Raw genomic sequence first — 21,065 nt, 5'->3', positions numbered from 1 at the left:
TCATGAAAGACTTATACTAATTAGCAGTGTTCATTTCCCAGAGGCTCACTTAGCCTGTGGAAGCAAACCCCTCTGTGCTCCTTGCAGAAGAAAGAAATTCCTTCAAGCAGTCCATGAGAACATCCAAAGTGGACTCCTCTGAATGATCGTTGATTGAGTTCCTATCTCTCCATTGACCAAAGAGAAAACAAAAAGAATTTTGCCTCCCAAGGATACTTCCCTCATATTCTGGGGTGCTCCTCTGAGCAACATGACTGCCAGCAAATGCGATAAATTAATTAATTCTGGTAGAACCAAAACTCTCAGACCATCTTCATGCAATGGTATTTTCCACTGACTGTTTTGGTATCTCAGTACTGAAGTTTTTAGGTTGTTCATTTTCTTAAAAGGATTTGTAGCACATTATTTGCTACCTCTCTTCAAATGTTCATAGACTCATAGAATTGTAGAACCCCAGGTTGGAAGTGACCTAAAGGATCATCTGGTCCAACCTTTCTTGGCACAAGCACGGTCTAGACAAGATGGCCCAGCACCCTGTGCAGCTGAATCTTAGAAGTGTCCAGTGTTGGGAACCCACCACTTCCCTGGGGAGATTATTCCAGTGGCTGATTGCTCTCGCTGTGAAAAATTTTCGTCTTCTGTCTAATCAGAATCTCCCCAGGAGTAACACATTACTTCTTGTCTTTTCCATGTGGCTCCTTGTAACAAGTCCTCTCCTCTGTAGCCACCCTTTAAGCACTGGAACATGATGACAAGGTCTCCCCTAAGCCTTCTCTCCTCCAGGGTGAACAAACCCAGTTCTCTCAGCCTTTCCTCACAGGACAGGCTGCCCAGTCCCTTGATCATCTTTGTGACCCTTCTCTGGGCCCTCTCCAGCCTGGCCACACCAATTTTGTATAGCGAAGTTACGAAAACTGAACAGAGTGTTCCAGGTGTGGCCTGACAAGCGTTGAGTAGAGGGGGATAATGACTTCTTTATCTCTGCTGGTGATGCCCTTGTTGATGCAGCCCAGCAGCCTGTTGGCTCAGCAGCACACTGGTCACTCATGTGGAGCTTGCTGTCCACCAGGACCCCCAGGTCCCTTTCCAGAGCTGCTCCCCAGCTGGGTAGATCCCGGCCTGTGCTGCACTCCTGGATGATTTTTTCCCAGGTGCAAGACCTTACACTTGTCCTCCTTGAACTTCCTAAGGCCCTTGTTAGCCCCCTCTTCCAGCCTGTCCAGGTCTTCCCGCAGGGTGGCTCTCCCTTCCCAAGTGCCCACGTACCCACTCAGTTTGGCATCACCAGCAAACTTCATCAGGGTACACCTGATCCCATCATCCACGTCACTTATGAAGATACTGAACCTCACTGGGCCCACTATTGATCCCTGGGACCCCACCCGTGACAGGTTGCCATGAAAAGGAGCCATTTCCCACCACCCTCTGGGTGCAGCCTGTCAGACAGTTCCACACACACACCACAGACCCCTTGTCCAGACTGTAACACATCAGCTTCTCTAGGAGGAGGCGCTGGGGAACCGTATCGGAAGCCTTGGGAAATCCAGGGAGACAATTGCCCCACATTCCAGTCAAAAATCTAGTTTGCTTAGGGACCCTCAGCTTTCCAAAACTGCAAGACTGGATCTTCAGCATTTGATCAGCTGTACATTCTTTATTTCTTCACCTTCTCTTTTTAATTTTTTGCTGTAAAAACATATCACTCATCTTCACATGGAGTTCAGCACTCCTCTTATTTTACTGAAATATTTTTACTGTTATTCTCTCTTGCCTGATTTAACAGACAGTAGTAAAAATGCCGACTGGTTCCCAGCCATTTATTGTTTGAAATAAATCTACCTTTTTTTCTTTTTTTACTGTCTTTCCGCATTGCTGGAGGATACAGAATGAAGTCTCAGTTTTACCTTCACATTTCAAGAAAATGTCAAGTTTGATAGGGAATTCAACTCCTCCATTCTTCCTCTAAAAATACGTTATTAGGACAATTTAGTTCTGTTATTGTGTTCTGTTCCTTGATCATTTTAATCCAAAGCATCTGGCCCGAATCTGTTATATTCAGTGTTGGGTTCTGATTCAAAAGAACTGATCACAGATGTGCTGACCCACGTGAAAGCCCCTTGAAAACTAAGATTTTATTAGGCTTTAAGTTTTCTGCCTTGCATTTCTAAAAGTCATGTGCTAAGATTATAAAATAACTCAAAAAAATCAAGGAATGAAAAAGAGCTTTAGAGGTAGAAAAAGAAATGACAGATTATAGAGAGAAGGAAAGTTCAGGAGGAAAAGTGTGATATTAGTAAAACACAGGCTCTGTTAACTGCAAAGGGAATGGGAAGGCATTTGGGGAATGGACCTCTGCATGCTTTATTCCGATTTTTAGGTGTGCATGAGAAGTGGAGACTGCTGTTTTGTTGGAACCTGTATGGCACCTACACGGTGGAAAATGGTATGAGATGGTGCCATTAGGTGGTATAGACGATAAAGGACAAACAGAAAATGAAATTAAATTGAGATGGAGCTTGGAGAAGGAAAGTGACTGTCTGTGGTGTCAGCTTGCGGTGGGCACAGTTGCAAAGCAGTGCAAAGCCACCTCGTGGACTGGGTCTCTCTCACCATGCTCTAAGGAGCTTCTTGACAACCCTGGGTTTTCCTGCCTGCATCCAAGAACTGTCTGAGCATGCTGCGTCATTTCGCTTCGGTGTGGTGTGAGGCCAGACTGCAAACAGAAGCTGTTCTAATTACATTCTCCTATGGTTTGTTTTATTCCTGTTTTGTTTTATTTAGGTTGACCTGCTTGTCCCTACAAAAATCACTGGCATAATTACCCAAGGAGCTAAGGATTTTGGTCACGTCCAGTTTGTGGGGTCCTACAAGCTTGCTTACAGTAATGATGGGGAGCACTGGATCATATACCAAGATGAAAAACAAAAGAAGGATAAGGTAAAGCAAAGAGAAAAATTATATTTTGGTTGCATTTACAGAGAACTACATCTGTAATGACATCAGTGCTGTACGCCTGTGGGTTATTGCATGCTGCCTGCTTTATAGGGTTCCATATGCATAGGATCCCACAGATAAAAGTCAAGGTGAATAAAAAAGAGTCATATAACACTATGACATTCACAGTGCAGTAATATCATACCTATCAGTGCAATGCACCTGATTTAACGCTATTAAAGATGGGACATAAAACTTTACAGTTCTCCATTTATTGAAATTATTTCATCCTTTAACTCTAAAGAAGAAGGTATATAAATATCAGTTTATTTGTATATTCAAAAACAGTATCCCAGCACATATTTTGACAAGTATGCACGATTTTCTGTAATTTTCTGTAAAGCACATCTTTAGCGTACCTCATTACCTAGCCATTTTGGATTTTATTTTTCTTCTGGAAATTAATCACTTAGGGTTTCAAATACCCAATGGAAAGATTATTTTTATTACACTGTTAAATGACTACAAAACATTAACAGTTTCACAACTTCCTTTGCAAATATTTAATGAGAAGTGTAGAGAAAGTACAGGTTTGCTGATTGATTTACCTGGAAACATTTAATCTTTCTGTTGTTATTTAGGATATTATTCATTATACATTTCCTTTAAACTGTGTAACACTTTTATACAGCAAATACCTGAATTCATAATATCATCTGTTAAGAAAGAGATTACACCGTATGCATTGCTTAAGGGAAATGTTAAGCAAGCTGACAAAATGTGAATTATTTATTAAATATCTTAGTGGGATTATGTCTGATTGAAACAAAAGATACATTAATAAAAATACCAGATGGCTTATATATCTGATAATGCATCTTTAAATCCAGTGTTTTTAACATCTGTATTCAGTGATAAATGTTCCCACTTGTACCTATTTTCCTAGAATAAACAAAAAATCTTGAGTAAAAAATTAATGCCCTTCAAAGTAGATTAATTAAATTCATTTTTTGGAAGTAATGAGAAAGCTTTTGATATATTGATAAGTGCTATATGAATACAGGTAGATCTATTGATGAGGGGTTAGACAGCCGCATCTTTTAAATTTCACTGATTTTAAATGATTGATCAAATATACACTCATTTATTAGGAGAAGGTGTCCTAAATTACGGGATTAAATATGTGCGTAAATGTATGTGTGTGTCTGCATAGACATGTTATAAGTTTCTTATTCAAAGATGACACTGCAAAGTCCCACTCTTAAAAGCCAAATGGCAGTTCACTGTGGTTTTGTCCTGAACTGAGACTTTTCCCCATCAAATTCTAAAGGATTTTAGATAGGGAAAACAAAATCAGTTGTTTTAGCCATCCAGCTGAGAAGGTCCTGACACCAATGATTATGGATGTGTCTAGTATAATTGGTTGTCAGATAAAAATTGGAAACAAACAACTCACCTTTTGTAGACGCAACATAAATGCATTCAATATAAATGACAGATAGTCACTTCACTACTTTGTACACATCCCATTTTAAATCCCTGGCATTTAAAAACAGAACCAAACGATCTGCTACGAAAGAAATGTCCTCTCCAAGCCAAACTTCTATTAGTGAACTGTTGCATTCATTTTACTGAAAAAGAGAGCGTGTGTTCAGGTCCTATGTGAGAAACACATCAACAGTCACAAGCAAATCTAAAACAAAATGCACTGTCACTTAACAGCACTGTTCCAGTCTACACTTGTCTATAACATTTGCCAAGGTAATTAAATTCTTTTTGCTGTCATCATCAATGGGATTGTTAATAACACATATTCCATTAGGAACAATGGAAATCTCTTAGTCATTGTCTTATTAAAAATCTCATATCCCATATTAATTAACATCCTTAAGCAGAAAATAGGTGCATATTTCTATGATTCTTTAACAAATCAAGAGCAATTGTAAGCAGAATGTGATCAAATGCACTTAGCTGATTGTACAAAATAAAACAAGATTATTTGATACAAGTCTAGACGTCTTTGATACATAAGCATTAATCCAAAATATCTTTACTATTTTTGATTTTTTCCATATGACAAAAGTCTAGAAAAGTCAAAAGTCTGATAACAGTCTGACATTCCAGAAATGCTACCTGTTGGTCAGTGATCTTGGCAAAGCTTTAGAGGAGGTAGGACTGGAAAGGATCTCGAGACAGCCCCTAGACATACACCTCCTGACCTATGAAGAGACTACATTCCTCTTCTCCCATCCCCTCTGAGGTCTTCTCAGCAGCAAATAGGATTCAACAGTCCCCAAGTCCCTTCCCACCACCCTAGGAACAGTTCATTGTTAGAACTAAAGCTTAATTCATTCAGTCCTTCACTTCATACAAGGCTCATATCGTGCACCATTCTCCACCAGATTATTATTTAATATGTTCACAGAAACAGCCAGTCCTGAAAATTCTATAATCTAAGCAGTCTACTCTAGTGTTTAAATATCAAAGTTAGAAAGGTTTCTTATCCCTCTCCCTGCAACACATCCACCTTGTCCTTAGAGGACACAAAACACTGACTTCATCTCTTTGGGCAGTTTGTTTTGGTTGAAGCATGTTAACTATTTCTTCTCACTTTTTCTTGGGGAGAAAAATGATCTTTGTTCTTTCAGTCTTTCCTCAAAGGGTACTTTTTCTCAACCTCAGATCAGCCTTTTCTGTTCTGCTTAGACCAGCTCCTCCTGAAGTGTGGTCTCACAAACTTGTAGTGTTGTATCCTTTAGCACAGAACTACTGCCTACTCCATCATTCTCCATCTTGTACCTGTGACATTGGTTATGACTTCCTAAAGTTTGGCTTGCTGCTCATCATTATTAAATTGCGCCATTGATCTCCTTTGCTTTTGTCTAATTTGTCAAGATTGCTCTGAATTTTGATCCCACCTCTCAAAATGGGAAAAGTTTGGCCACATCTGCACTTTTAACAAGAAAATCTATTTCCATCATCCATTTCATTACTGAGAATACATAAATTGCATTCAGCCAGAGGCGAGGAGCATCACCCAGTAAAACCTGCCAGTTTGACACCAAACCCTTCATCACCGCTCTAGCTAGGTCTGCGCTGATGCAGTGTGCTCTGATGGGATTTGCCCACTGGATGTGTATACCATCAGAAATTCTGCCTGCACTCTGGCCTGTGTTCAGTGGAACAAAAATATAAATGGAAAATCAAGATAGCTGAAGAAAAATCAATGCTGTGCCTCATCCATGGGGAGAGGAAGAGAAATAGTGTCATCGGTCCTGTCTGATAGTAACGTCTTTGCATGGGATCCACAACACTTTCTTTAGCTTAAGAGACAAGATTTGGCCCAAAATGCAAGAACAATGTAGAAGAAACCATGTTTCCACAGTTTCATTAAATGTTTCTTCTGTCCCCTGGGGATACATAAGGGAGAGAAAACATAGATCCTGTCAACAGCAGCAACAATAAATTATTCATAATTTACCCTCATTCATTCTATTAATTAACTGAAGATCTTGATTTCTTCTGTGAAGGGTAGAATATATAGATTTCTTATTTCCTCTGCAGGAGATTTATTCGTCCTATACTTGTCCTGTGATCCTTGTACAATCATCCCATAATTTAAAAGAAAGATGGTTCCAAAAACTCGCAGGGAAAGGAAGACAGTATAAAAGAAAAATAACTACTTTTAAAGTCCTAACATTTTACATTCTGGAAAAGCAAAGATTAAAAGAATGTCTCAGACACAGAAATTATAGAGATTTTGGTAGGCTGGTAATAATGACTTCGAAAGAATATTGTGACTTTACAAAGCATTGAAGTAAGAGTTGAGAGCTTAATCCCGTCTGGTGCTGAACATCTCACTGCTCAGCAGTTTACAGGATGAGTCCTAATGTATCAGCAGATCTCAGTGAATTCCTGAAGCTATTCACTTCTGCCTCTTCATCATTTGTGAAGTTATTTTACAAAGGAAAAAATACGGGTATCTTGTATTCACAAGTGCACTGTGTGCAGCCTGTATCTTTGATCAATCTGCAACAAATCAGTTGTTTCAAACAGAAGAAAATAGGGTGTTCCATTTCCTTCTTTGCACCATTTCAAAAGGAGAAGTTGTTCCATGAACAGCAGCTCCTGCAGTTCCTGTCTGGCTTCTGCTGTTTAAACGGCCAATCATTTGAGTTCACATTTGTGCTAAACTTCTATGAATGCAGACAAAAAGGAACTGGGGGGGGGGGGGGGGGGGGGGGGGGGCGGGGGGGGAAGCATGTCTTTAAAAAATGAAGCCTTTCTCATTCATTTTAAATAGTTCTAATGAGTTGTCTGGAAAATACGAAAGCTTTTCCTGTTGTCTTCAAGAAGCAAAATAAATTACATTGCAGTCTGGCAAGTAAGAAGAAAATGTATTTTAGAAAAAGGACCAGAGCTAATGGCTATCTTGTTTTTCTCAACTAGAGGTCAGTAGCTCACTATGCCTCCAAAGCTAACAAATCCAAACCAAATTTGACCTTTTTTTTTAAAATCACATTCCACATGTGATTTATAAATTGCACAGCATGCTGTAGATAAGGCCAGCTGCCATATCAAATGGCATTTTAGAGTCTAGTTTTTAAAATAAGTTGAGAACACCTGAAAGTAGCCTAAACAAGTCTAGCAGTGTGCAGCACTGTCATTATTTGCCATCAGCAGTGCAATTAACTGCAGGTAGGCAATGTCCAGTATGCCAATGGCCACTGTTTGTGCACAAAATTATGAACTAGTTATAAGTTATATGCTTTGCATGTCAAGTTAATTGCCATAGCAACGGAAGACAGGAACCTACTTATAAATGTAAAGTTCGATCATGTCAGGTTAAAAATCTTTCTGCTAGATTTGCTAATGTTTTTTTTGTATGGTTTATTATAATATGCGGTTTATATGGATAGTTTCAGCTGCTACATATAATCTGCATACTTGGCAGAATTAAAGATATTTTAAAAATAATATTATTTAATTTATTCTTATTATTTAATACTATAAATTAATGTTTCTAATCTAACATCTGACACCTTTTCTGTTTAAATCATGAGTGACTTGAATTACTCTCACCTGTGTTAACACAATTTGCATCAGATGAAGACCTAGCTATGCTCATTCTAGTCTGTGCCTCCAGCACACACATCTTCCCTCATACTACACTAAGAGCTGAAGGAAGACAACATGCTCATACTAACAGTCTCTACCTTGAATTTTGATATGCATTTCTGGAGGAAGGTTGATCTGCAAAATGCTTCTCTTTGCCTGGCTTTGAACCTTCTATCATCAAGCACTTATAAACTATGTAGAGTGGGGTAAATTACCATTTTAGTAGCATCAGTAGATAAAGCTGAAAAAATAACAAGTATGTTTCACGGGTTTAAAAGTTTTATCTGCCTGTATCTGTTCTGAACTGGAAGGTCATGTAATATATATTCTCACTGTTGTATCACGGAGAGGGAAAAACAGCCCTTCTCCTGGCTCTGGACTCTTGCAAAGCTACCACTTGCATGCCAACCAACTCCTGACTCTTTAGCCAGTCCAGGGAAAAGTACTTGGTGAAGAAGAAAGGAAGACAGTTAAGATCGAGCGGGGAAAATTTACACCCGGAAACTCTATGTATACCAACTAAAAACAAAGAATGACTTTTTTCTCCTCTGAATCACTCCAGAAACACATGTGCACATATACATATGTTTATACATGTATGTCTATTAAAAAACTCTCCTCCCCAGTCTTTTATAGTGGAAAGCATCTTCCATGTCATGGAGTATGCCTGTAAACGGTAGCTCTACTTCTGGTGAGAAATCAAGACATCTTTCACCATCTTTTACCTAGTGTTGTTCACTTGTAACTAACTCCTCATGGTGAGAGGGCTACTCCACCAAGAGCAAGTAAATGGGCTGTTCGAATCTGTGAATTCCCACTCTTGCTTAAGAGGGAGTCTTAAGTAAAGAGTGAAGTAGCAAGTATTCTTCAGTGAATAGTAATGAAGAAATTAAATGTTTCCAAAATAAAAGAATATGACTGTCAAAACCCATTCTTCATGAAGCTTCTTTTTAGATTTTAAATGGACAGTGCCCCCTTTATTTGTCTGAACACTGAGATGTTCTGTCCTGAAGCAAACTCCAAATGGAAGCCATGTCTAGCTATTCTTTTAAAATAATCTGCCTCCAATATGAGCAGGATTATCTGCTCCATGACATAACATGTTTATAGTACTCTGCTCAGAATAAAATATATCGTTAAGGGACAGCAGGCAACATAGTGACTTCACCATCGGAGGCTTGGCTAATAAAGTCTCAGCTCTCTGACATTATCATAAATAGTAGGAACCAATAATGCTGTGGCCAACACAGACTTTTCATGTAATTTAAGTTTCTGCCAGACATGATCCAGAAAGATTCTCTGTGGAGAATCGGACTCCCTGAATTTTCATGCACCATGCACATCCATTGACACAGCATACAAACAATCTTACCTGATGCAGACTCCTATTTATGAGTCCTGTAGATGTGCCCTAAAACCTGGCTTCCATCTCGATGTTTGGAGCAAAACAAACATCAGTTGTAATAAATTCCACCTTTCCTAAGCTGCTATTCTTCAGATATTTTTTTCTAAATTATTCTGTCATAAAACATACAATAGTTTTCTTTTTAAAGTATGAATCAACTTACATTGTCATTATTCAGATTTGCTGCTTATGTCATAAAACACTTAGTTATATTGAAAAATCTCAGTGAGTTTTTGAAGGCAAAGCATCCAAATTGCTTGTTGGACATAATTATAAACAAGACTTGTTTATATTTCAGTTTGTTTTGGTTTGGTTTTTTTCCAGAGAATACCAGCACATATTTTCTAGATTTTCATTCTCTTTTGCATGAACTGATCATAAAATAAGTTATCATACCTAAAAGGACACCAGCATGCATTTTCTACTTTAATAGCAGCTGTAAGAGACTAAGCTACAGAGGATCTATACATATGTGTGTGGGGTGTGTATGTGTAAACTTGCTGAAGCTGCTGAATAAATGTTTTAGCAACTTACACCTTTTAAGTATGCAGACTGACATGAATAGATATATCCACTGTAAAATTCTACAACAGGATTGTCAGAAAGCAGGAGCTTCAGTCCACTTTTACCAACAGAGGCACCTTGTAATGTGGGAGCCACTGGGCTGGGGGAGGCTGAAGATCCTTCAAAGGGAGGGAGCGTCCTGTAACAGATGACCAGAAAATAAAAAAATGTAGGGCTGTTATTCTTCCCTAGTGTACTTTCCCAGCCTCCGACTTTCTTCTAGCTGTATCTTTAATAGCCCCTGCTGATTTTGCCCCTAAAAATTTATCTGATCTTGAACAGTAGTTAAAGGCTCTGCAAAATGTGCCACAGTTTAATTATGTGTTGTATGGGGAACCATGACCTTTAGGTTGGCTCAGGACAAACCTGCTGTCATTCCTTGTCCCCTCGTGGCTCTGCTAAGGGGACAGTGCAATATAGCCCGCTATTGATTTTCTCCGTGCCACTTAACGGTTTTACAGACATTTATCATATCTCCTTTCAGGCTGAAGAGACTTAGTCTGTTTAATAATTTGCAAAAGGACAAAATTTGCTGCTTGTGGCCATCTTGGTGCTTCACTCTGTATATTTGCTGTTTGAGACAAGGCAGAACCAGACAGATCAGCACCCACACAGAACTCACAATAAAGATATGTGCTGGCTTTATGCACTGACATATTAATTTACACTACTCTTTATTCCATAAGCACTAATCACCTTGGGTTTTATTGTCATTGGGCATGTTTTTCATCTGAAAGATGACATAGAGCTATGGAGTGTAACTCCAGCATCAGCTTCTTGAATGCCATTAAATCATTAGTCTTTAGAGCTGTTGTATACAAAAACAAGCTTCTCAGAAACATGAAGAGTGATCATTTATGATATGAGGGTGCTAGCTCCTTGAGAGCCTTTAATTGCTTGGGTGGTCCATTTAGTATTGACTGTTTGGGCATAAAACAACAGGTAATTATAGAAAAATCACTTCTGGGTAAAGAAATAGCTTTTTTGTACTGGTTAGCCAGATGTACAGTTTGTGTCCTTTGTCCTCCCTGCTCTTTCCAAGTTTCTTGACTCCATTAGTGAATTTAGGGTGAATTAAAATGAAGACTGACAAAGAATATTTTTTTCCCATAAGAAATTTGCCATGGGTCCACAGGAAAAACAAAACAAAACAAACAAAAAAACCCAGTAAATTTGCTCTTAGAATGTTATATTTCATGCAGGTCACATTTGGGGATACTGACAAAGGCTCCCTCATTTTCTGAAATTTCCCTGTATTTCTGATATTATTTCCCTAAAATCCTTTCTCAGATCTATCATGTTTAGTTAATTTCTTGAAACTGGGTCTTGAATTTTGAGGAAAGGTGAATTTCAGATTTGCATAAATTAACCTCTGAAACAGATGAGTTTGACTTCAAGTACTAATGAAATCATGTATGAGTTAGAAATACAATTTAATTCTTGTTTTCCTGCTCTAAGTAAATTAGATCATTTTACCTTCTTCAGCTACATTTGCTGCTTGGTTTGCATCACATAATTTTATTTATTTTGCATAGCTATATGTGGATATGAATACTGGGGCTGTAGATGGGTTCTTCTGGTAAGCAACATTTTTTGTTCTAAGCTTTCGTTTAAATGTTATCTCTGAAATACATCTTCCGTAGGGAAAACAAAACAGAGAGTAAAAGAATTTTCCAGTAGTTCTGCAGCAAGAATTGTCTGCAGTTCTGCATCACTTATTATCTGGCATAGAAACAAATATCAACAGATATATTGCATGCATGTGCAGGATATCAAATGAAAAAAATTTACTTTAAGCTTTCCTAGCTGCATATTGTACATTGGGGTGTGCCACTCTTTAATTTTAATAATTTATTGGATGCTATATTGCCACAAATGAAACTCAGATTCAGGCACATTCTTGTTAGCCCAAGCTCCGGCTGATTTATGTAATCAACACTGCGCTTGGGCTACAATCAACTTTTTCCTGTGGTAAATACATTCTTTTCCTAAGACTCACAACACTGTTGTTTCTGTGGTCAGTCTGTCTGCAATTTTATCTATCTATCTTAACTCCTAGGTGCTTTAATGTGCCCATCTCTGTGTTAGAGAGATGCCAGATGAGAAAGGAAATTTATCACTTGTGAAAGAGCATCACTTGTGGAGGATGCGTTTTGTTTGAGATGCCAAATTGATAGCACTTGAGAGAAGCTTTTCAAATTCAAAGAACAGGTGCAGCACAGAGACCAAAAAGTGAAGATTTTCGTATAGTGCTTTGTAAACATGTCACAAAAGAAACAGCTTAAGAGCTAAAATAGTAGATCAGCCTCTTCTGAATTCAACATCTGACATTTTTTCCCAAGAACTTCTAGGAAACTTGTAATTCTGCACTAATTCAGTCATATACACACTTCTTCAGGAGATCCATATTCCTTCTCTGCGTAGTGCAAATGAAACTCATTTCAAGTTGAAAAGCCATCAAATTGAGTTTTTACAAATGAAAAGTGAATTGGCTGACATTTGAAGAGAATGAACATTTCCCATAAAAACTGAAAATAACCCAAGAGAATAATCTGATCATTTTGCCAAAAAGTGGTGCTGTGGCCTTTGAATTTAAATAGTGGCTGCCAGGGGAAAAATCCAGCATTATTTTAACACAGACAGAAGTTTGGAAATTCACTTATGTATTGGTTAACTCGTACTACTGGAGATAACATTGTACCATGCAGGATTTTTTGATTTGATCACAAACTGTTGCTCTTAATTCATATGCTGACTTCCGTTCTGACAGAAGATAATATCCTTGATAATCACTAACTTTACAAGGGTTTATATAGTTGCACCCAAGCTACATTCAAAAGTGATACAATAAAAATTCTTCTTAACTTTAATTATTAATGTTATTTTGTTGGAAACAATAACAGGATCTCCTGGGATTAATTTGACATGATACAAATGCCAAGTAAGAAGACATTAAATTTTTTAAATGTTAATGATTTTTATGTAACTTTTAGAGCGGGGCCCTGGGTGTTGGCAGAACAGCAGATTAAGCTTTGAATCAAATGCTAAATCTGCACCAGGGTGGAGCGTGCCACACTGATGCCCATCTCCAAGGTCCCTGGCATGTAATGAAATCCCAAGGTCTTGTCAAAAGCAGATGCTCTTTGCAGTGGCAGTTGGGTGCTCAGATGATCAAAATTCAGCATGAAGAGGTGCCCAGGGACGTCAGAGGTGTACCACAACTGTTCTTTAAGCCACACAGACTTAAATCTTCTCATTACTTGCCTTTCAGGTGTTCCAGGGAAATTTTGACAATGACACGCACCGTAAGAATGTCATCGACCCTCCGATCTACACCCGGCACATCCGCATCCTCCCGTGGTCGTGGTACGGCAGGATCACCCTGCGGTCGGAGCTGCTGGGTTGCATATTAGAGGACTGAGGTGGATCTTCGTTAGGCATCGCAGCTCTTGGTGTAGCTAAAAGTCCCTCCGTAGAAGATACTGTGCAAAGCCTGTAGGATGCTCAGTGGGTTTTTCATGAACAAGTGCTCATTTTGTGGTAGGCCGCTAACTGTCTTTCGCAAGGAGGTCTAAGCCTGCCCTTTAAACGATCCAATCCGATTTTGTCCTTGAAATCTGTTAGTGTTGTCCCTTCTGCTGTGGAATTATCTTTCTAGTTTTCCTTTGAGTTGTTCACACTAGTTGAAACGTGTTAGGGAAAAACAGCAGCATCCTTTTTACAAGAGAAGCGGAATAGCATGACAAAGCTCATTTGCAGCTTTAGAAACATTGGGCTGACGAGTTCTCCATAAATCATACTTGCAAAAAGTGATACTGCAGCTTTTAGCAATAAGTTTACTTGGGGATGACTGCATTATAGTAATTGTGCCTATCAAACACTGTCAGTATTTATGACATATATTTTGGAAGATACTCTGTGGTGCTGTAAAACACAGTACCTGTGATATTACAAGCTACCTTTCATCACATTCATCTGAATAGCAGAGTCCACACACCCAAAGGGTTTTCCTAATTAACCCCATTTTCCTTCTCTAGCTTGCATGCTGTAGACATGACCTCCATCTTTTCTGTTTAGTATCACCACTAATGTTATTTTCCTTGAAAGAGGTGACCTGTTTGCATATGGAACAAAATCTGCTATCAGTGTATTATGAAGTTAATGATTTTGCCAAAGTTTATTAATTCTGCTTGAGATGTGCTTTTTCAAGGAGGCTGAGATGAGATGCCAGGGTATTCACCTTAAGTATTCACTTGGGTAAAGGCACACAGTGCATCAGAAATCCTGAGCCCGTTTCATGACTTGCCCAGGGGCGAGCGCTCAACCCTAGACAGAGCTGCCTGCCCTATTGCTTCTTTCAGAAACCTCCTTAATTTCTGTGAGAAGGTAGATGTGGGGTGGAGGAATCAGGTGCTAAAAGACACAATAGGAATGACTCTTACTGCCAGGAAACCCTCTCAACAGGCTTTTCTTATGGTAGCAGTCACAGCCTTCCTCCCAGACACAAAGGCAAGAGGTGTCGTAGGGGCTCATCAAAGCTGGGCCCTTGGCACCCTCCACTCCCAACCACGTATTTTCAGACATAGGCCAGCAAGCCACAAGGAGGCTGCTTTTTATCATGCCTCATCTACAGATAAACTTCATACATTCTATATTGTTTTAACAGCATGATAGCCAGCGAGGACCCCAGTCTAAAAATTAGATTTTAGGAGGAAAAGTGGACCAGCAGGGGGGACATTCTCCCCTGTGCCTCAGTTTCCCCTGATTATGGAGATAAGGGTACCAACCTTGCTATGGCGGTGTTAGAGTAGCACCTAAATCTAAAAAAATCCTGGGGCAAGGAGCGAGGGGACATTTTATCTGTTTCCTGAAATAGCAGCATTTGGGATTACTGCCACCCTTTTAATTTCATAACATGCTGATGTGAAGAGAGATAGATATATATATATATACAGCTGCATGTTTTAGCAAATGTCACTGAACTTATTTTTTGTCACTGTTACATTCTCATCGAAACACTGAAGTACGAACCTGGGCACTGCTTCCCAGGCAAACAGCTAGTTAGCCCACAGTCTGCAAAGGGCAAAGTTTACTTTGGAAACAAAATGGTTTGGATTTCAAAAACCTGCATTTAATCACACATTCTCCACCACAGACAAAATGTATTATCCATTGAACTGTGAAAGACTCTAGAATAGCAGCCAGGAATTTTACATACAAGAATTGGGGATATATTGGTGGCGGTTTTCTGATAGTGTCACTTAAACTGTCACATTTTAACAAACAGAACACCCTGCCTCTATAAAATGACTTAATCCTTAAACTGTATTTATACAAGTATTTATTTTATAAGGCTTAGACATTTAAAGACTTCTAAAGAAAAGTCTTGTAAAGGTAAAAGTATGTGTAAGAAATGTTGAGGTCCTGTGCAACACTGCTAAGTTTGTTCTTTATTTTTTACTTTGTGCTGCATTAAAAAAAAAAGCCACTAGACTGTTACTGTCTTGTCTGTAACTGTGTTAACAGCATTCCTTAATGATGTATATATGGAGTGGTCTTCAAGCATAGTGAGTGATTTTAAAGAGAAAGTCAATCATGATGGTATTTCTAAAGAGAAAAAAAATCTGAATAATGGAGGATAAGAGTATTCCTAAATACCTACTGCCCATGTTTCGCACTTTAGGCTCTACAATAAAAATAAAAATTAAAAAAAAAAAAATAAAAAATAAAATCGGCGGGACACACACAATATTTAAAGAGGTCCAAAAACATTTTCCTGTTGTGGAAGAACAATTGGCTCTGAATTTAACTACAGATATGAAGAAAAGCATGTAACTATTTCATTAGTCGACTGTACCCAAAATAAGGAAGGCCATTTCAGAAAATTAACGTCCCTAGTTTACCAACTTGTTTTAATGTTATTTTAAAATATCTGTGTTCTTAAGTGATTCTTTTTCATGTTACTCATCTTTTGCAACCTCAGTTTTGGTTCTGAATTGATCTTTCTTGGTTTAGTAATTTATGTATTGTCTATTCACCTGCATATGAAAAGTGTTGTCATGATACCTAAGACAGTAATTTTATTTAGCATTATTTTAAAGTTATTTTCATCCTTAGTCCTGTGTCAGATTTCATCTGCCAGCAGTCTTAACAACCTGCAAAGAAACTCCATAATTGTGATAACACTCTGTGATGATTTATAAAAGAATCATATATGTGATGCCCTTACAATTTCAACCAACTTAGTGGGGCTTTGCCTAATTAAATTATTCCTTAGCTACCAAGAAGCTTTCTTTAAATGGCATTGTGCAGCCATAGTGCCCAATTCTGCTCCCAGTGTCAGCAGTGTATGTCTGAAATAACTCTTGATTTCTGTGGAATACTTCTGATTTAACAAAACAGATGAGAATCAGATTACAGTCTAGAATTAAACCTTTTCTCTTCAATTTTATTTTCTTGTCTTGGTGAACACCATTGACATAAGGGACGGGTTATAAATTAACACGCCTGTACTCTCACAGTGAAAGCAGCTGCATTCCAAAACCAGAAATAGGTTCAGGACATGATATGTCCCTTTAAGAGGGGAAGGAGAAACACCCCAAAATGATCCTTGACTTCTGTACTAACGGTAACAATAGCATTGAACAAGACTGAAAATGTTCTCCTAATTAAATTTCACCCTGAATCAGTTAAGTATTTGTAGGCAGACTTCACCTTTCTGTAGCTCTGTGAGTGCTACGTTTATAGCCTAGGAAATAAAGCACCGGCACAAGGCTTTATCTGTTTTCTGTTAAGGGCTTATCACGTTAACTGGCTCTGGTTTTGAGGTTGACTTTCTCTTTTGGAATGGCTGCATACAAATTCGTGTCAGTTTTGAAGACTAAGGATACTAAATGAGTGTATCTTTGCTATACAACAAATATGAACTATAATATTCAGTGCTGGCTTCTGATGTGTCAGTAAGTACAGAAGTATCTCAGACACAATGACCTTTGCAACCTTTCAAGCTGTGTAATATTTAAATGGTTTTGTATATACTTAAATCATGTAGAACAATGTAAAACCGGTATGACCTTGTCTAGTCTTCAAACTTAACAATAAAACTTTTGAAAAATGAGGTCATTTTTGAAGCACTTATATTGCAATACCTTGAAGGAGATACAACTTATCTCAGCTTCACTAGCAGCAAATGCGGAGCAGAGATATGATGTGGCATTTTCCTGGATTCATTTGTGGGGTCTTTATGGTAGGTAAGTTTGTTTCTGGCAAAATCAGCTGTGGTGCTGTGCTCCCTTCAATGTGTTCCCTTTGTTCTTTCAGATAAAAAAGCAAAGGTTTGAATGAGTCTAAAAATATTCTTGTATCTTACTGGTCTCTGAATGAGCACCAGAAATGTAAACTGACAATTTCATTTCCTTTAAGTCAAATTTCTTGGGATATTCATCAATCCTTATCCTCTCTTCTCCATTCCTGCACAGGCAAATTAATTTCCAAAAAGATAAACAGTGACTGCAGCACAGACCCACAATGAGGCTTCCAGCAGATATACCAAAGCAGGACCAGTGCTTGCTCACACTCTCACCTCTCTTCACTTTATTTGCTGCACAAAAATTTCACCAAAATTTCTTAATTTCATTAACTGTATAATTTTGATTGCTGAAGAAGCCTAGAGGTTAAAGTAGCACATGGAAAAGCCATTTGCTCCTGATTTTAAACTGAGATTTTATTTAAAAAAATAAGTTTTTTGTACCTGTGAGTGATGGAGCTTCAGTGTTTTACTGCTTATTGATCCAGAGTAAGCCCATAGATATCATCACAGAATCACAGAACAGTTTGAGTTGGAAGGGATCTTAAAGACCATCCAGTCCCACCCCCCTGCCCTGGGCAGGGACACCTTCCACCAGCCCAGGTTGCCCAAAGCCCCGTCCAACCTGGCCTTGAACCCTTCCAGGGAGGGGGCAGCCACAGCTGCTCTGGGAAACCTGTGCCAGGGCCTCACCACCCTCAGGAATTTCTTCTTTATATCTAATCTAAATCTCCCCTCTTTCAGTTTAAAACCATTACCCCTCATCCTATCCCCACACCCCCTGATGACAAGTCCCTCCCCCATTCCCGCAGCCCCTTTCAGCCCTGGGAGGCCGCTCTAAGGTCTCCCCGGAGCCTTCTCTCCTCCAGCTGAACCCCCCAACTTTCTCAGCCTGTCCCCATAAGGGAGGTGCTTTTGTTTCATATCCATTTCAGCTTGTGTCCTTTCACCAAAAATTGTCTTTTAGAGATAAAATCTATCCATGAGTATGCACTGATGACAGGTACCTTGTCTGCTAAATGTGCAGTCTGAACACTAAGAGCATATCTTCATTCAACAGAAAAGTCACAGAATTGATGTAATTTTTTCTGATTGCATATCTCTACCAGTCATAAAAATGAGAATATAATGGTGCACACAAAAAGGATTACTTTTGTTGAATGATGGCTGAATATTAGCGCTTCAATGATAAATTTCTGAAAATACACATCTTGAATCTTTCTGACTTTTAATTATAAATTGCAACTCTTTCATGAAATACGGGACCTGCTCCTGAAGAAATGAAAAGTGCTTTTTCCTCTCATTCTTCATAATGTAGATTCCCCAGGAACTCTAATGAAGACAATGAGAGAAAATAATGAGTAATTCTTTTCAGGCTAGCAACTATTTATCAATGTCCATCCTCCCATACGTGTGGCTAATGAGCTCGAGGGATTAACATGCATATCAACACTCTACATCATTATGAAATATGTAGTCTCTGATACTTCTGTGGTAAATATAATGACATATACTTTGTACCTTAGATTCAAATATCAGGAGGTTAATCTGTTCACTTAGTTATCACTAAGTGACCTGTGATCACTTATCCATATAAAATAAAATAGGACAAAATAAAAGACAATTTTACTCATACAAACTTTTTATTTTCTTTTTTAAAACTTGCATCATTTTATTAATAGATAAATACACTTTAAGATGCAAAAGACTGCTTTAGATGAAGAGTATAAAACAAAAGACAGACTCGATTAATTTTTGTTGTGTAGATTTATAACTGCATTTATCACAAATTATCTTTCAATAATACCTTTCAGTATCATTTGGGAAGCTGTAAATACATATAGCTAAATGCCTCTGAACAAAAGAACATGGAAATATGTCTTGGTTTCACAATTTATCACAGTTAAGAGTGCAGCAAAATATATTTTGCCAATAGTAAAAATACCAGTTGGGTTTTGTTACAGTATATATCAATTTAGAAGTAGGATCCACATGTATGGGACTGTATGGAAAGCTCAGAGTAATGTTTCTGATGCTGCTTTCTCAGTGCTTTGCAAGCCAATGCATTGTGGTTATCTGAGGCTGCACATCAGGTGGTAAGTCAGTATGCACGCTTCTGATGGCCACATGACCAGATGAAGTATATCAGCTCTCAAAAGACGGTAGGAAAGGTCATTAAGCATTTCAAAATCAGGCTAAAATCAAAATCAGACTAAATGAACATCTTGAAATGTATTGGTTTTTTGGGATGCTGCAAGAGATCACTAGGAGCTATAGAGAAATATATTGTATTGTATTGACCACAATAAGTACAAGTAAGTACACAGACTGTTCAGCATAAAATATGTATGTCATCCATTGAAGCAGAACCAAAGGCCTCTTAAAAAGTGATACAGCATGTTCTTATGAAAGTGTCAGGCAATATGATGTAGACAGTATGGACTGATATACTATGAACTTTGTACTAGGGCTGGGATGGATTTGTCTGTCTTCACTGCTGGGAAGAGGCTTTACGGGAAGGTAGCCATTGCTCGGGGACTGGCTGGGCATCAGTCTGCTTGTGGGAAAAGGTGACTGCTTTTGCATCACATGGTGGCTTTGGCATGGAGAGTTCCCCCTCTTTCCTTCACTCATTAAACTTTTTTTATCTTAACCCACAATCTTTCTGACTTTTGCCCTTCCTGTTCTTTACCCTGTCCTGCTGTGGGGCTTAGCTGATGCTTGGAGTCAATCCACCGGAACTTTAATCGCAAAACATAAATCATATCTGGGATCTAGAATTATGCACACTGAATTGTATAGAAAAGTATTTTGTCTGAATCTTCTTTCCTCACTTTTTATATCTGTCCTATTTTTCTCTTGAATGGTGTTGTCTTTACTATTTTGACTTGGAGAAATTCCTTTATTACATGTGACTCATGTTACTGTAACAGGTTTAGAGCTTCATTAGAAGAGGCACTGGTGGAGAATTCTTGAATAACCAATTAAAGCATGCACTGCTTATGTGAATCTGGTGTGGTGTATACATACATATGAAGGGTGATTACACTTTCCATATTGTTGTAATACCTGTCACTCTCTAATATTTATAGAATTGCCCAAACAAATCCAGTGTGCATCAGGAGACTCATTAGTGACACTAAGAGTTCTTACTTCTAATTAACCTTTTGATGTGAGTAAGATCTGTGATGGTTTGAGTATATTGCCCCTTCACTCACTATTTTCTTCTGCTTTTTGGAGAACAGGCCAGAAAAATTAGGATTTGTTGTACAGAAACCATACATGTTAGAGGTCCTGTTTCTGTTTGCAGGATTTGTGGGTGTTGTATAATTTGGGGAGTAATTTCCTGTTATGTACACACAAAATCATAGAATCACAGAATGGTTTGGGTTGAAAAGGATCTTCAGATGTCATCTAGCCCAACGCCCCTGGCACAGGCAGGGACATCTTTCACTAAATCAGGTTGCTCAAAACCCCAACCAACCTGGCCTTGAACACTTCCTATCATGAAGCATCCACAGCTTCTCCATGGAACCTATTCCTGTGTCTCACCACTCTCATCATAAAAAATTTCTTCCTTATGTCCACTCTAAATCTACCCTCTTTCAGTTTAAAAACATTACCCCTTGTCCTGTCACTAGAGGCCCTGGTAAAATATTTCTCTCCACTTTTCTTATAAGTCCCCTTTATGTATTGAAAAGCTGCAATATGGTCTCGCTGTGACCATCTCTTCTCCAG

At 38.5% G+C, this 21,065-nt stretch overlaps 1 protein-coding gene across 2 annotated transcripts in view; it reads left to right on the top strand.

The window, feature by feature from the left end:
• Nucleotides 1-20,288, top strand: part of EDIL3 (EGF like repeats and discoidin domains 3) — a 257,972-nt gene extending 237,684 nt beyond the window's left edge. For both annotated transcript variants that reach the window (XM_074931730.1, XM_074931731.1), the window contains exons 10-11: nucleotides 2,782-2,937; nucleotides 13,293-20,288. In XM_074931730.1, the coding sequence (XP_074787831.1) occupies nucleotides 2,782-2,937; nucleotides 13,293-13,442 (306 nt within the window). In that variant the 3' untranslated portion in view covers nucleotides 13,443-20,288. The remainder of the gene's footprint in view (nucleotides 1-2,781; nucleotides 2,938-13,292) is intronic.
• Nucleotides 20,289-21,065: the final 777 nt, after the last annotated feature.

The sequence above is a fragment of the Athene noctua genome, chromosome Z (genome assembly GCF_965140245.1).
Source record: "Athene noctua chromosome Z, bAthNoc1.hap1.1, whole genome shotgun sequence".
NCBI classification, from domain to species: Eukaryota; Metazoa; Chordata; class Aves; order Strigiformes; family Strigidae; genus Athene; species Athene noctua.
Note: the sequence above shows the minus strand (reverse complement) of the source record. Positions and strands in the feature narration are given on the sequence as shown.